This window comes from Cimex lectularius, unplaced genomic scaffold (assembly GCF_000648675.2).
Source record: "Cimex lectularius strain Harlan isolate CLEC.00 unplaced genomic scaffold, Clec_2.1 scaffold200, whole genome shotgun sequence".
Taxonomy (NCBI): domain Eukaryota; kingdom Metazoa; phylum Arthropoda; class Insecta; order Hemiptera; family Cimicidae; genus Cimex; species Cimex lectularius.
In genome coordinates this window covers 998,234-1,013,619 of record NW_019392893.1, presented here as the reverse complement: position 1 = coordinate 1,013,619, position 15,386 = coordinate 998,234, and the positions used below count along the sequence as shown (strand labels likewise).

Below are 15,386 nucleotides of genomic sequence, written 5' to 3'. Positions count from 1 at the left end.
ATGAGTGTGAATTGGTTTGGATTTAGGAACTGATGTGTTGAGTGCTGAACTGACCAGCTGTTGGTAGCTCCTTGAACCCTGGATGTATAAGACAGGTATGACCCTGGACTTCCAACACCCGAGGTGGGTGCTTCTCGAGGTTCCCAGCAATTTACTGTGAATTGCAAAAGCTGGAATTGCTGCAAAACGTGATAGGCTCAACTCTACGTGTGTATGCATTGTGCAGAATTGAGCGTACATAAATCAGTAATAGTTTTTTCTTTTTTATAATCGAATCAATTTGCTGACAGAAATAAGGAATGATGAAAACCCAGACAACATGCTTAATAATTATATCTACTTAATTAATTTTTTAGTTCAAACTGGAATGTCAATTAATAATGAAACATAATTTATTAAATTGACAAAGATTAAATATTTTTGTCTCTTAACAGCAAGATTAGTAAAATGGGTTTGTAACGATTCCCATTGTTGCAAAAGTGTGCTCAGAAATGTTAACTAACAGAAGTCAGTTATAATTTAGAATTTGAGACCTCCGGAAATTTGATTTCTGAGTTGCCACTCTAAAAAATATATATAAAAATTCAATTTTCTAGTCAAACAAAGCTTGTTATTTAAAAAAATGGAAATTCATCAAATAATTGCTAACAAAATGTTCTAAAGATTTTATTTTTTATTAATAAACAATAATCAAAACAAATGAAATCAGAAAAACTGGCCACAAAATGTTTTGAATTAATATGCAGAAGCATCTTAAAAATAAAAATAAAATATAAGGCAAAACATAAACAGCTACTAGGTAAGAAAATCAAAACATGAATCTAGTTTTATCCTTTGGATAAGTTTTATATTATTGAAAATACGAACCGACAATCGCATTTGTTTATCAAACAAAACTGAGTTGGAAGTGTGTTAGACGAATTTTAAATCAAACTAAGTTTTGTGTATTAATATGAAAATTTGGGATCCAATTGTCTCTCATTTCTTATTAATTCTATTCATTATCCTTTAAGATTTTTCTTTTTTGTTTTATCTTTTGTTAAAGGAGAAACTAGACCATGGTTGCGTGAAAGAGGGCTTCTTCTCTTTTTCAGACTTTTCCCTCTCTTCCATCTGCTCCTATTGAAAAATTAATATGTTAATTTATTTATTGACAAGACAATTAGGTAAATACGAAAACATCAAAATAATTTTTTTTTCCTGCTTCACCTCGAATCCTCAGATCTGATAAGAATGTGATTGGAAGAAGAGGTGAAAACTGTGCATTTATACAACAAACAATTATTTTATCTTACCAAAAGTTTTCGCTGATTAATCCTAAAAGCTTCTATTGGATTTTCAAATTGGCCATAATAAATCAAAACATCTCTCACGTCTTCTATATCATTTGATGCAATTGCTAGAATTACAAAACTTGCATCAATTTAAATTCCAGGCTTTAACAAAATTCGCAATTAAATATGAAAAATATCTTACTTTTCAAAAATGCTGCTAAGTCTACTAAAGTCGTGTCATCATCATTTCCCCTCCACCTGGGGATCAAAAATGTGTTGTTCCGATGGAGTTTAACCGAATTGGGATTCCAATCAACAACAATCACCTTAAAGACAGTTCATTCCATTCAAAAACAGTTTTATTTATTAATTTTTAGTTTTTATTTACCTTTTTCAAATCTCGATTCAAACAATCAAGGTTTTTGACATGATGGCCGTCTATGAAGTCTGTGGCATCTCGGACTAGCCTAAACATTATATAACCATGGGGATCCAGTGAATCCAGGATTGGGAAAACAGTCTGTTTTTGTGATATCGGTATTAGTTTGAGAAAAAAAGTTTTCAAAAGTCACCCTTACCATTCCTTGTTCAGCAGTGTAAACCACAACTTCAAAATTAGGTGGACCGACTTGTTCGAGAAATTTATCAACTCCTGGCCTTTTTTTAAACCTCCATCCAGTCTGATACTGCAAAATACATACTGTGCATATACAACATTCTTCCATTACTGGAAATATCAAACAAACTTACAGTCCATTCTGGGTGAACAAGAAGATCAGTCATCTCTAAGACTAGTGTGTAAGGAGGTTGAATATATGGATGTGTCAAAGGTTCCGGCAAAAGTTTGTCTCTTGATGGCTCCTTTATCATCTACAAGAAATCCATTTTTTTTTTCTTTTCTAAGAATGACTAAACAATATAAACTACTGGTCATACTTTATTGTAGTATTCTATGTTGTGAAGCATTCTTTTAAAAAACTGCTTGAACATAGGCAAATCACTGAAATCATCTTCTTTAATTTGCCCATTTTCATCAACATCGGGTTTTCCTAAAAATAACAAATATTAAGGACATTTGTTACTAACTTAACTATTGGTATTAACTGATTTAATCCTTGAGTCAAGAGAGAAATGGCAAAATTTTGTCAAATAAATACACGGATGAACAAAATGCACCACCCTTAAATTTTTCATTTCAAAGTTCAAAGTTCATTCATTTTTGTATAACAAAAATAGGTTTGGTTGTAAAAATAATACATTTAAAAAGGAAGCGTTTATTACATAATTCTAAAAAAAAATTATTATTATTGAATAAAGGACAAATAAATAAAAATTAAAAAAATAAAAATGGAAAAACTTCTTGTCCCTTTTAAAACCGAGTATTTCCACCTCTGGCATGAATCACATCCGTTAAACATTTTGCATTCCTTGGAAAAGATTTCTGGTAAAACCCCAACTCTTCCTCATGTGTTAGGACCGGGTTTTGCTGTCATACTCATTGCTTCAGTTGGTCCCAAATGTGTTCAATTGGGTTCAAATTTGGACTTCAAACTAGCCATATACTCATTTCCAACCTCATTCAGGTAGTCATCCATAATACTACATGCTCTATGGAGCCTGGCATTATCCTGCATTAGCAAGAATCTCTCACCGATGTGGGGGGGGGCAAAAGGATCTACATGGGAGGAAATGCCACTCCAGTACATCAATGACTCACTGTGGAATGCCACCTGAGGAACCAAATAGATTAGGGAGTACTTTTCTCCTGAGCGTCTCCATATGAAATTACACTCATTTGAAGATTTTGAGGCCAACACTCACCTCATCTGTAAAGAACATGTCCCCAATCTTCCAACTTTCAGTTCACATGCTCCTGTGCAAATTGAAGCCTGGCCATTTTCTGAGCTATGATAAGAAGAGGTTCATGAGCCGGGTACCGGGCCCTGAAGTTATTTTCATTGTACCTTCTTCTTAGTCTTGGAGACTTTCATTTCAGACTTGTTTTATCAGATTTCTTACCACATTTCCCTTAATGCTGCAGTTTTGTAGAGCCTGATTACAGATTGTCTCACTCTTCCATAGACCTAGGTCGACCCTGTCCTGGCCTTCTAGTGTGAAGCCCTATTTCTCTGAAGGTCCAAAGAACCAACTGTTCCTATTGTCCTGGTGATTTCACACTGGCTATTCCCTTCCTCTAATAATCTTATGACTCTAAAACTGTCCCACTCACTCAAATGCCTGATTGAAGCCATTGAAAAAAGCTTAAGAATAAGAAGGTTAAGAATAAATATCAAATGACATTTACTACGAAGGAAAAAGATTAACTGAATGCGATCATTATGAGTAGCAAAATGGAAGGGTATAAGTCTACTTTTTGTGTAAATGGTATTATTCAGTACAAAAGTACTTAACAGAAGTAAACGAAGCATTATATTTTTAATGGATTTTTTTTTTTTTTTTTTTTTTTACAAGGATATTTAACTACGAGGTTATATGAACCCTTGAAGTGGGTGTATTTTTAAAAAATAGCCCATTTGAAAAAATGCTGGGTTCGAATGTTTGAATGCAGGGCTACTAGATTCGAACCTGGAACCTTCGCCTTACAATGCCTAAACGCCCTCAATGTATTTAATTTCATACTAAAAAAATTGAGACATCTAAAGTAAAGATGAGGTACATTGAACTATGTTGTATTTTATATTTTGTGTATAGTGATATTGAATTTGATTTATGTTAGCATAGCTGTGGCTGTTTACATGTGTCTGTTCTGTAATTTTTTTTTTTTTTTTACGAGGGTTCGCAACAGCAGAGGTCATTTAAACCCTCAGGGTGCCGGTGTTTTTGAAAAAAAGCCCATTTGTAAGTATGTCGGGTTCGAATGCAGGGCCGCTGGATTCGAACCCGGGACCTTTACCTTACAGTGATGAGCGCCGTGTCAAAGACTAAACCTTGCGGCCACCGACGCCCCCCCCCTGTTCTGTAATTGATGCTGTGTTTATCTCTGTTCATGTAAACCATTTCTAAAAAGTTACCTTTATGTTTTTGTTCTGTGTTTAATATTTTTGTATTGTTGAAAGCAAAATTGTGTAGATGTTCAAAATAGTGTGTAGCCAGTGCTGTAGAACTTTGTTTGGGTTTTTTGCAATCATAGATATGTTGTTTTACCATCTTATCCTGATATTGGAATGTAATTCCCATGTAAGTTGCAGGACAATTTAAACAATTAATTCTGTAAATTACATCAGACTTATTTGTTACAGGTGTGGAATCTTTAATTTTGGAAAAAATGGTGTGAATAGTTTTATGAAGGCTATTTTGGCATTGACACAATAAAGAAATTTGTTTCTAATCCTATATCACACAAGACTGGATCTCACGATCTCCAAATAATATTTATGGATGAGTTTGCCAGGTTTTCATAAAAGGATGGTATTTGAGGGTTTTCACAGCAATTGCTCCTCGTCCGAGCTTGAAGTGGACATTACAGTACACAATATATGAAAATTGGATTATTAAAAATTATTAATTTTGTAAGTTTTTAGGTATACACTATTTTACCTTTGCTAGAGTACATGACATAGTGGCTTGGAGCAGCTTCTGTTGCTTACTGTGAAACGTCACTGTCCACTGTGACAAATCACATCTGGTTTAAGAGTTGGATGACTTTCATTATCGCCATGTGGTATGGTATGGTGATAAGGATACTAGGAAGCGGGGTTTGTGCTCCCCAAGCACTGCAGCTGGTTTATTGTATCTTCCTAGTTCATTAGTTCAGTGCAATAGACTCAATTCTTCCTAGAAGATCAGGTCAATTACTGTTGCTGCTACAATTTGATTCCCTAAGTTTTTTTCATTGTTAGGTTAAACCTCCATTGAGCTGTTGCTTCACATTCAAAGATGATATGGGTGGCTGTTTCCTCCTCCACATTACATAATCTGCAGATGGGATCATCGTTGTGTATGCCCATGTTGTGTAGATGTTTTCTCAGATGCCAGTGACCGGTTAGCAGTCCTACCATTCCTCTGAGTTTAGCCCTCTCTAATTGTAGCAGTGATTTTGTCAGTGAGGGTTGTTTTATCATAAGTTTACTGTGTCTAGCACCGCTAGAGTTTATCCACTTCTCCTTTTGTTTTATTTGGATCCATTCTGCGATGGAGGATTCTGTATTTGTTTTTGTTATCCTAAGAATAGGTTTGAGGACTATGTATGGTCTTGCAGATCCTCTTCTGGCCTGTCTGTCTGCTTTCTCAAAATTCCTCTGAGCCCTGGCACCCAAGGTATTATCAGGTTGTTGTTTCCCCAGGTTTTGGAGATTTTGGATGCATTCACTGACTAATTTTTATGTGATTCTTTTACTTGCTAATGCTTTAATGGCTGCTTGGCTATCAGATCTTATGAAGATTTTTTTTTGCCAGTGTAACCTCTTTTAAGATTTTCCAGGGCACAAGCATTGATGGCATGTATTTCTGCTTGAAAGACCGAAGTGTACTTCCGTAATGAGTTTGATTGTTCATGTTTTGGGCTTGTACCAGATCCGGTTCCTTCGTTTGTTTTGGAGCCATCTATATATCGTATCATTGTATCTGACACTCTCCTGTGTTCTTCCTTTCCTTTATAGTCCGTTGAGACTTTATAGGATTAAAGAATTTTTTCGGAATCATATAGACAGTCTCCATTTCTAAAAATGAGTGTCTGAATTTGTTAATTATGGTTGTATGCCTGAATCGCCATGTGGATATTAAATACTGTTTGTCTGATTTGGGGTTTATTTGAGGTTGGCTGTTGGCTCACTTGAATAAGCATTCTTATAGGAATCGCCTTGCTTCCCTTTAAATGCTAATCACCAAGTTGTTGTTGACAACAGTAGTCAGCATACAGAAAGTGGACAAGTGTGGCATTTTGAGGATGAGCCATGAGTATTAACTGGTGTGAAATTGTGTGGTCAGATTTTCAATTGTGTTGTTGTGTTCCAGACCCAGCTTTGTCCAACGAATGTTCCAGCCCATTTTAAATTGTTATTTACCTATAGCTAATGCTAATTAGCATTGGATATTTTAAACAAAAACTAACCCTCTTTCTCAGATCAACACAGAAATTCCTCTATTAACATCAAATATGATATGAGCAAATTACCCAATGTGTAAGCAGCGAAACCACCTCCAATCCCTATGGTCGAAAATACAGCAAAAAGGCTGTACTTCATCTTTTTCCAGGATTCGTCCCTGTTTTTCTGGTCATCGTCACGTTCCGGGTCTTCAGGCTTAGCAGCCGGAGGCCGGTTCTTCTGGGCCTGATCGCCCTGCACGTTCGGCCACGCTTTCCACGTGCTCTGTTCCGCTGAAACGGTAACAAAACTGAATTTTTCCCCCTGCTCTCGTTCCACGGCAAATTATCGTTAGAGTACTTACAGAAGTGCCTGTATCGAAATGTTTTTTTAAACTTGTATACTAATTTGGGCTGGTTAACTGTGCAAAGGTGGCATGTACTTTGTATTGGAAAAACTTTGAAAGACTTGGCTATCAACTGCGAATTTACTTTTGTACAAAACCTGGATGAAGTCAGACCAAAACTGGCCATTTTTTATTTTTGACTAAATGAAAACACAGTGTCACGATGTCTAAAATTTTAACCTAGTATCGGCTACCATATGAGTGACCATATGAAAAAACCAAAATAAACTTGAAAATATATATTTTTTAGCGTAAAACGCCCTAATCTATTTACATACAGAATACAACCTAGGATAAACCACCAGCCGAACCGACAGCATAACCTACCTACTACGCCAAAGTCGTGCTCCTCATCGATACAACCATCGATAAACAATAAAAATCGATTTCTTTATACAACAATATTTTTGGAGGAATCCAGCTTTTGGTTTCGTTTCGGACAATTTTGGTCTACCTGTCACTCACTAATGTGGTCTGACTTCTGACAGTTAAGGTCGAGTGATTGAGTCTGAAGTGTGAATCACGCAGACTCAGCATTGAAAATAGCGAAATGAAGAAACGCGTCTGACAGTCCAAAACAGAGGTAATAATATATTTATTATACAGAAAAAATCCAATATTCAAAAATGGTTGAATGTACGATATATAAAATATTACATATGCTATATAAAAAAAAATAAATAAACAAAAATTACATGAGTATTAAGTTGTAAAGTTGGATGAAACAAACAAAGAAAAAAATTTACATAAACTACAAGACAAGTTGTTACAGATTAATGATTTATATAACCAAAAATGGTTACACACATGTACATACTCGCAAGAACAGAGTTCCATGTAATACAACTGTGTACAGGAGTTAATAAAGAAAAATATGAAAGGTACACACACACACATAAATATATATATATATATATATATATACACTCACAGACAGCCAAACAGCCGTAAAGTTAATGGGTATGCTTTCAACTTTAAACTTGTCTGGGAGTGCCTAAACTGCCTAATGACTGTGAAAGCAATGCAAGATTACCTTAAAGTGAGTTCCCGGACATGAACAGTCATGAAATGAACAGGCTGACAACTAGCCAAAAAGGGGCAGCCTTCTCACACATAGGACCAGAACCACAACCAAGTACTCCAGAGAGTATTCTTCAGTTGGACTTGGAAAAATAGATTGAGAAAAAACTCCAGCACTGCACAAACACTACAAGTATGGGACAAGATAAGAGATTTATAAACATTTCAAATTAGAAGGTGAAAAATTCCTCTCTCACAGCAGGCAGGATTTGTGGCCTCTACACCCCCCACGTTCCTGTTAACTGTCACTTTAAAAAAGATAGGTAAGACAGCCAGAAACATACCAGTTCTGTCAGGAGGAACCAGAGACATCGGCACATATCCTTTGCCAATATAGTTACTTTGGTAGGACATCTCTAACACCCAAGAAGATCCACCAAAAGACTAAGGAAAGTGCTCGGATTTATAACGAATAGCACACTTTCCAAGGTATCGCAATAAGTAGTAGGGGTTCCATAGACCTGTTTAGGTCGTAGCGGAGGAAAGATTTCTTCTGTTCTTCTGCATCAACCCCCTCCCCCAACAAAAAACAAACAAAAAGACATGTGTAGGCAATTCGCCAGTCCAAATCCAGTTTAAAGCTAGGCCCCAAATACAATCAGTTTATATATATATATACACACACACACTCACTCTCTCTCTCTCTCTCTCTCTCTCTCTCTCTCTCTCTCTCTCTCTCTCTCTCTCGATTTAATACATTCGTTCTTATTTAACCCATTTAAACATAAATTAAAATCAATAATCTTATAGACTGTTTTGGGATAAATATATTTTTATTGTATAAAATATAATTCTTCTATTATTTAAAATTTATTATAATTATTATATGTTTATTACCATTATTAATGTTTGTTGTTGTTTTGGTTCTAGTTAATTAATTTTGTTTATATGCGACTCAAATTGTTTATAACCTCGTGATTAATATTCTTTGTAAATTGAAGTCACGAGAACATAACTGGTTAGAGCACTGCTTGTGCCACTAATTTTTCATCTCATCCACCCTTTGCATACAATTTATAAATCAGTTTAAATAATTTCTTCTGTTATGTAGGACAAACTAAAATACATATGGAATAATAATAATAATGAACGTTCAAAGGCCTTAATCGATAAATGCCAAATATATCGGGTAATTGAACTGCACAGCTTGGGTTTGTGTAAGTTAATATATTTGAATAAATTGGCTTAGTACAATAATCAAGTTGAACTAAAATGAAAAATTTTAATATATTTTTTTGTATAATACCTAATTTATTAGTTTTTTTATTGTCCGCCAGGAAGCAGAACGCAACAGATCAAAAAACGTTAAAAATTATGTATATTTTTTTCTTAAGATAATCCGTTCAATTTAAAAAATTTTCTGGCTTCATAAAACAAAAGTATAAATAATTTTGGACGTTTCTGATGGTTAAAATTGAAATGCTAATATTTTATAAAAAATGCCGGCTCTGGAAGGGTGAAGGCAGTGGGCGTTCCCGTTGCAGCGACGCCATTTTCACTTCACTTATCGATCTTTCCACTTTTCCGACGTCGACGGTTCCAGGCCCCAAACTATCACGGAAAACGTAAGTGTCACATTGTTTTTACCATTTAAGTTTAGTCTATTTTCATTCTGCGACTTTGGAATTGAGTCTTTCTAGGCTTTACATGCCACAAATGATAACTGTGTTGTATATTTTCATGTTCGAATCGGTTTCGCGATTTGTACGGCGTCTATTTGAATGACCATTGTATTTTGAACTTGGTAGGTTTACCGAGTTGTTTTTGCCAAGTCTGTTTTTAGAGGTTTGCTTTTTATTTTCATTTATGTACATAAAACTTATTTTATATATGTATATATATTTTTTAAGATAACCGAGCCGAAAACAAAAGCTAACATGAAATTCTGGTATATTATGATGGGGGAAAATCGCTAAAAAACAAAAAAATTATTGTGATTTTTTGGCATTTTCTGTCGTAGAAAGTGGTCCGTGGGAAAGAAACCGAAGCGGCACGCTTGTACCGATGGCGACGCCATGAGCCATTTTTGGATTGTGGCCGCTTCGAAGGTGCCGGCCGAGTTTATTCTTGAAACTGGCCCGACAACTCGACTTTTCCGTCTAATTTTAACGACTGATTAAACGGCGAACGGCCGTGTTTCGGGATCTCTGACGTTCTAGCAGAATTTATTTAAATTCCAAAATCCGGTTTGATGGCCGTACGGAGTTTCGCGTCTCTTTTTAAAGACAATTTCTGTGTGCCCCTACCAGCCAAGATGTTCATTTTTATCATTTATTTATTTTAACCTATTGTTTCATATTATCCTTTATCCAAAATATCTTTACAAATGGGTTATTCGCATCTATTGTTATTGACTATTTCCATTCTAATACAAGTTTCTGTTCATGCTGTTGTCTCATTCGAACCCCATACAAATATGCTTTTCTTCCCCAAAAACATCGTCACCCCCGAGGGTTCATATAACCTCTGCTGTTGGGAACCGTCGTAAAAAAATTAAACTGATATGTAATTTCTTGCTTTTCTTTTTGTGGGATATGGATGAGAATCTGGATTATAAAAACTTTGTAAGCTTTTCCAACTTTTTTATTTTTTACGTAGATGCATTTCGAGGTTCTTTTCGTCTCCTCCTTAGTACATTTTTATTTTGAGTATCAACAGACGACTTTTGACCCTCAAAATAAAATTTGTACTGAGGAGGAGATGAAGGTGGACCTCGAAATGCATGTACGTAAAAAAATGAAAAGTTTGAAAAGCTTACAAAGTTTTTATAATCCAGATTTTAATCTGTAATTTCTTTTTACTTATTTTCTATTTTATTGTCTTGTTTTATGTATTTAGCTTTATTTTGTTCATAAGGCATTTTTTGTGATTACTATTATTTTTTATATTTTAATTATTTATAATAACGAATATGAGTATTTAATTGACTGTCCTATCCTATGGGGTTTTGGTTCTGTTTGGAGTAATTTGATGGATAAATGAATAAAGCTGCAGTTACAATGTAAGAACGGTGAAAATTAACATGTAAGATTTTGTCTGAATCTGCCCATAATACTCTTTTTAATAAGGTCTTCAGGGTGTGCTGATGACTACATGTGAAATCCTGATTTTTTTTGTACAAGAAGCTGTCGTTTTGAGTCATTAAAGAATTGTACTTTTTTAATACTTTTTCAGGTTTCAGTAGAAAATTATGAACTTAAAAGTTAAATTCTTCAGAATGTGATTGCTTAATGTACTCCTGCCTTACAATTTCTGTGGGCAGAAACCGTTACAAAAACATGGGTGGATTCACGATTATTTACAATCAAGAAATGAGAACAGTGAATTTGTTAGAACGTATGAGGAGATTTAAAAAAAAATTAAATTCACCCACATGGCAAGCTCTACTTTGCTTATTTTTTGAAGGCTGTTGAAGGGAGACTGTGAAAATATTTGAACTTTTGTCTACGCATTTCTCCACAGGAAAACATAATAAACATAATAAACAATAAAACTATTTGACGACACAAAACGGTAGAGGCACGGGTAGAAAGATTGTACAACCAACAAAAAAACAAAATTATTTTGATCACAAGGAAATTGTAGTGGTTTCGTGAATATCCGTGACTTCATCCGAATGAAGGGGGCACAATGTATTGAGGCCTGTGCAATTCTACATGGTTGTTGATTTCTGATGATCTCTTACGAATTTGTACTGCCTTACTACCATATTTTCTTCATTGAATTATTATGGTTTCAGAAGAGCAAATAAACTGACTAAAATATTCCAATTAGACATTTCCTGATTTATTGAATTATTTATTCATTACATATATTATTTTTCTTTGTTAAAATATTTTGTTTAATTTCAGTTATACATATTATGCACTATTTATTTTTCTTTTTTGTTTTTCTTTGTCTTTTTTTAGAACAAAGTATTGACATTCCAACGGTATGCACAATTTTCAAGATTATGGGTCGCAGGGAGGCGAGGTATTACAATTTAAAATCGATTAATTTTATTTGGTGGTGGGTGCAAACAATTTTAGACACAATAATTGTCTAATGCAATTTTAAAACTTTCACACTTTATTCCGTACATAAATTCATGGTCATAGTATGATTGGTGAGGGGGAATGTGAAGTTTCCAATTTGCTATAAATTGTTTGTGTGTTTCAGATGCGAAATTATGAAGGTGGTGGTGGCGGAGGAGGAGGTGGTCCGAGAGGAGGGAATGTTGGAACAAGGGTCTATGTGGGTGGCCTTGATGGCGAAATTAAGAAGGAAGATCTTGAAATAGAATTCGAAAAATACGGCAAACTAAATAGCGTTTGGGTTGCATACAATCCCCCTGGGTTCGCTTTCATTGAATTCGCTGAAAGGCGGGACGCCGAAACTGCCTGTGAGGCGATGAACAATTCCAAACTCTTGGGCACGACGTTAAGGGTAGAAATTTCAAGAGGAAGGGGTGGCCGTGGAGGAGGTGGTAGAGGTGGGGGAAGAGGCAGAGGAGGTGGCGGCGGCGGCGGAGGCGGTAGAGATGACCGTGGAGGCCCCGGTGGCGGAAGTTTCAGGGGTGGTCGTGGTCGCGGAGGGGGTCGCGGTGGCAGCGGCGGAGGTGGTTTCAGGGGTAGGGGCGGCGGCGGTTTTCAGTCTTCCAGGGGGGATTCTTTCAGAGGACCAAAGGACTCAGGGCCTCCAGGCGGTAGAAACTTCCAGAGCAATGGATACAGTAGGGAGCCTAGGTTCAGGAGTCGCTCGCCTGTCAATAACAGGTTCAGGTAATTACAATCCGACTCATCTAAATTTTAAAGACAATTATCCCTTCGAAGTATTCGATCGTTTGCATTCTCCTAATTTACTATTTAAAACCCCATCATTAATTTCCATTCCACTGTATCACCGAAATTAGGTGATTGTTTATACATTCGAAATCTTATTTCATTTACATATTGATTATTATTACAACATACATTTTGTTTTTATTGTATGAATTTATCAATTGTCATTTTTTCCCCACTTCAAAATTTCAAATTAGTTTTGGTTTCAAATTTTGCTTAGGAACTTATATTGTTAGTTAGAGCTGTATATTGTAAGTTTCACATATTGCTTTTCTTTTATTAATTTAATTTTATAATATTTGATTTTATAGTTATGGACTCTGAATGATTTTATTTTACAATTTATTTAAATCTTAACTGTTTTTACTTACTAGGCCAAACTGCATTCCAATTCACTTTCAGGTTTCACTTCTAGTCTTTCAATATTAATTCATCTTTGAGTCTTTTACAATAATTCGAAAAAATAAAAATATTTCATAGGTTTATTGTCATATGTAGCTCTTGTGATTTGGATTAGGGAATACATCAATAGGACTATTTAAGTGGTTGAAGCTTTTTTTATTAATTAATTAGTGTTTGAAAGTTTATTTTTCATGTGTGTTTGTGTGCTGGTATGTATGTTTTGAACAAACTGCTGACATTTAATGGTTCATGTTGAGTACATATTTTTCATATTTTGCAATAAATAAACCAAAATTCAGAATTGAAAAAGTTGAAGATATACTGTTAGCACTTTGTCTCTGTGAATTTTCGGTACCAGTATTAGTAGTCATATCTTTTATCTCATACTGTTATTTTGCTGAAAATATATTATACTGAAACCAAAACTTCGGAGTAGGATTAGTCTGCTGAGACTGCTCGGTTAGATTCGACCAGCTTAGATCAAACTACAAATTTAGGTATTTTAGAATTTAGGTTGTGGTTTGTACGTTTTAATTTATTGTAGAACCTACACATTGTCATTCCAGTTAGCTAGTCATTCCTCGTTGAGATAATATAATGTATTTATCCACTTTTGAATAAATTTAGGCTAACATGAAAAACAAAATGTAATGTTAGAAATGAACTTGCAAAGTGAACAATAGGTTTTAGCTGATTAGTAGAATTTTTATTATTTTATTATAATTTTTATTGATTGTGAGGTTGTATTATTATTTATTTCATGAAGTGAGGACTATTAGCAGTGCCTCAACTAACCAGACTGGTATGGAATGCCTGTTTCATTGTAAATTGCCAGAAATGTATTAATTAAAATCCATCCATTCTGAGATGTTGAGGTTCCTATTACCTTATTAACAAACTGCGACTCCGAATTCGGGTCACAACGTAATTATAGAACCAACGAGAAGTTTTCAAAACATCAAAATGTCTCTATTTGGTTATAGCAGTGGTGGTGGGGGTCGACAAGATTTCGGCGGCGACGGCTTTGGCAGGACCAGCTCATATCGTCGCAATACGTTCAACAATTCAGGAGGCTACTGAGCCCCTGAGTGAAAACGCAAAAGGTACACAACATCGAAACTTTTATGACTTTTCATTAAAATAGACATTCTGCCTCTACTCCATCAGCAAAAGAAAAACCTCCTGTTTTCATTTACGATGCTCCGCTCCACTGCTCACATCAACAATGTTTATCTTAGTCCTTCGTCAAAAAATAATAATAAAATAAAATAAATTCTGTGGGATTAAAAGTTTAATTTAAAAAGAAAAAAAATCTTTCAGCGAAAAGTTATTTAAAATGAGCAGTAATTATCTATTTGAAACAATATAACAAAAACTTTGAAATCGTCCTAAACGTAAAATTGGAGGGTTGCCTCAGTTCAATTGCTGGGTAGTTGTGCAGATGAAAAATTAACAAAACTGTTTTTATTTGCATAATAATTGTGTGTTGTATTCTTTTGGGAAATTCTAAGCAGAGATGTGTGTCATCTTGTATGATTTCAGTCAGGTCCACTGAACACAATGTTTCTATGACAAAACTTCAACAAGCTACGACATTGTAGGCGATTGCACGCTACCTGTGCGATCACTTTAGTCAGCGATTTTTAACTTCAACAACTTCGATACTACTGCGCATTTCTTTGTGAAGTTTAAATTATTTACTATCCATTTTTCATCTTTTAATTCAATTTTTAAATATAAAGTTAGGATCTTTTTTGTTTTATAAGTGTACAAAAGTTTGTATAACTAAGGGAAAGCATGCAGCGACGTAGTGACAATTAAAACAATATTTCCTTGGTGGAAACTCCGCCTGATGATATGACCTCAGTATTACTTCGTATTTTTCCACCTAGGAACGCCACTTCGCAAAATGCAACCCAAAGGTTTTTTAGTTTTACGTATTGACCCTTGTTTTTACAATTTGCTTGTTTTATATTTTTATTATAAAGAAATTTAAAACATCATCTCCAAAAATGATAGACTGCCATGACATGTAGACCTTTGTTTTATATTTAACAGTCATCCTTATTTTTTCTCACACCACTTCTAAAATCTTGTCAAATAAAAACAAAAACAAAAAAAAACGAAATTTTTGTCTCTTTTATTCATAATGACCTTTTATTAAATAAATTGCAAACTGACCTTTTTATTCAATTTATTGATTTTTTCTTAAATTTTCAATTTGAGAAACATTCTTGACTGAGATGTTCCACAATGTAATATCTTACAAGTGTAAGATTTTTTGAAAAAATTTTGCACAATGCTGCAATTAGAATTAATCAAAAATGGTATTTACTGTTTCTGTTGAAAAATTAAGTAC

The 15,386-nt window shown here is 34.6% G+C and overlaps 2 protein-coding genes and 1 long non-coding RNA gene across 7 annotated transcripts; 2 read left to right on the top strand and 1 right to left on the bottom strand.

The window, feature by feature from the left end:
* Window positions 1–820: 820 nt before the first annotated feature.
* Window positions 821–7,063, bottom strand: LOC106667692 (mitochondrial import inner membrane translocase subunit TIM50-C-like). Of its 2 annotated transcripts, XM_014395794.2 has the most exons (9): window positions 6,684–7,063; window positions 6,409–6,612; window positions 2,211–2,323; window positions 2,025–2,144; window positions 1,853–1,960; window positions 1,663–1,794; window positions 1,477–1,600; window positions 1,296–1,399; window positions 821–1,119 (listed from the first exon to the last, which is right to left on the bottom strand). In XM_014395794.2, exons 1-9 carry the CDS (start codon window positions 6,850–6,852, stop codon window positions 1,030–1,032), a joined length of 1,164 nt encoding a protein of 387 aa, XP_014251280.1. In that variant the 5' UTR covers window positions 6,853–7,063; the 3' UTR covers window positions 821–1,029. The 2 variants fall into 2 exon arrangements, with proteins under 2 accessions (XP_014251280.1, XP_024084900.1); XM_024229132.1 differs by lacking the exons at window positions 6,409–6,612; window positions 6,684–7,063 and adding an exon at window positions 4,833–4,921.
* Window positions 7,064–7,158: 95 nt separating this feature from the next.
* On the top strand, window positions 7,159–9,172 carry LOC112127744. Its single transcript, XR_002910703.1, has 3 exons — window positions 7,159–7,308; window positions 8,857–8,962; window positions 9,083–9,172. It is a non-coding gene; the product is annotated as an uncharacterized LOC112127744 (long non-coding RNA).
* Window positions 9,173–9,247: 75 nt separating this feature from the next.
* On the top strand, window positions 9,248–14,724 carry LOC106667691 (RNA-binding protein Rsf1-like). 4 transcript variants are annotated; one of them, XM_014395793.2, is made up of 5 exons: window positions 9,248–9,370; window positions 11,714–11,777; window positions 11,964–12,565; window positions 14,014–14,130; window positions 14,570–14,724. In XM_014395793.2, the coding sequence occupies exons 2-4, from the start codon at window positions 11,739–11,741 to the stop codon at window positions 14,105–14,107; spliced, it is 735 nt and encodes a 244-aa protein (XP_014251279.1). In that variant the 5' UTR covers window positions 9,248–9,370; window positions 11,714–11,738; the 3' UTR covers window positions 14,108–14,130; window positions 14,570–14,724. The 4 variants fall into 4 exon arrangements, with proteins under 4 accessions (XP_014251279.1, XP_024084901.1, XP_014251278.1 ...); XM_014395792.2 differs by having other exon boundaries at window positions 9,251–9,370; window positions 14,011–14,130; XM_024229133.1 differs by lacking the exon at window positions 14,570–14,724 and having other exon boundaries at window positions 9,250–9,370; window positions 14,011–14,130.
* Window positions 14,725–15,386: the final 662 nt, after the last annotated feature.

Bases quoted from the DNA above. Each gene is read 5' to 3' on its own strand.
- LOC106667691 (XM_014395792.2), top strand. From the start codon at position 11,739: ATGCACAATTTTCAAGATTATGGGTCGCAGGGAGGCGAG. The intron at 11,778-11,963 runs GTATTACAATTT...TGTGTGTTTCAG, and splicing joins ATGGGTCGCAGGGAGGCGAG to ATGCGAAATTATGAAGGTGG. The intron at 12,566-14,010 runs GTAATTACAATC...ATTTGGTTATAG, and splicing joins CCTGTCAATAACAGGTTCAG to CAGTGGTGGTGGGGGTCGAC.
- LOC106667692 (XM_014395794.2), bottom strand. From the start codon at position 6,852: ATGGCCAGTTTTGGTCTGACTTCATCCAGGTTTTGTACAAAAGTAAAT. The intron at 2,324-6,408 runs GTAATTTGCTCA...TGTTATTTTTAG, and splicing joins TTTCGCTGCTTACACATTGG to GAAAACCCGATGTTGATGAA. The intron at 2,145-2,210 runs GTATGACCAGTA...GATTTCTTGTAG, and splicing joins ACATAGAATACTACAATAAA to ATGATAAAGGAGCCATCAAG.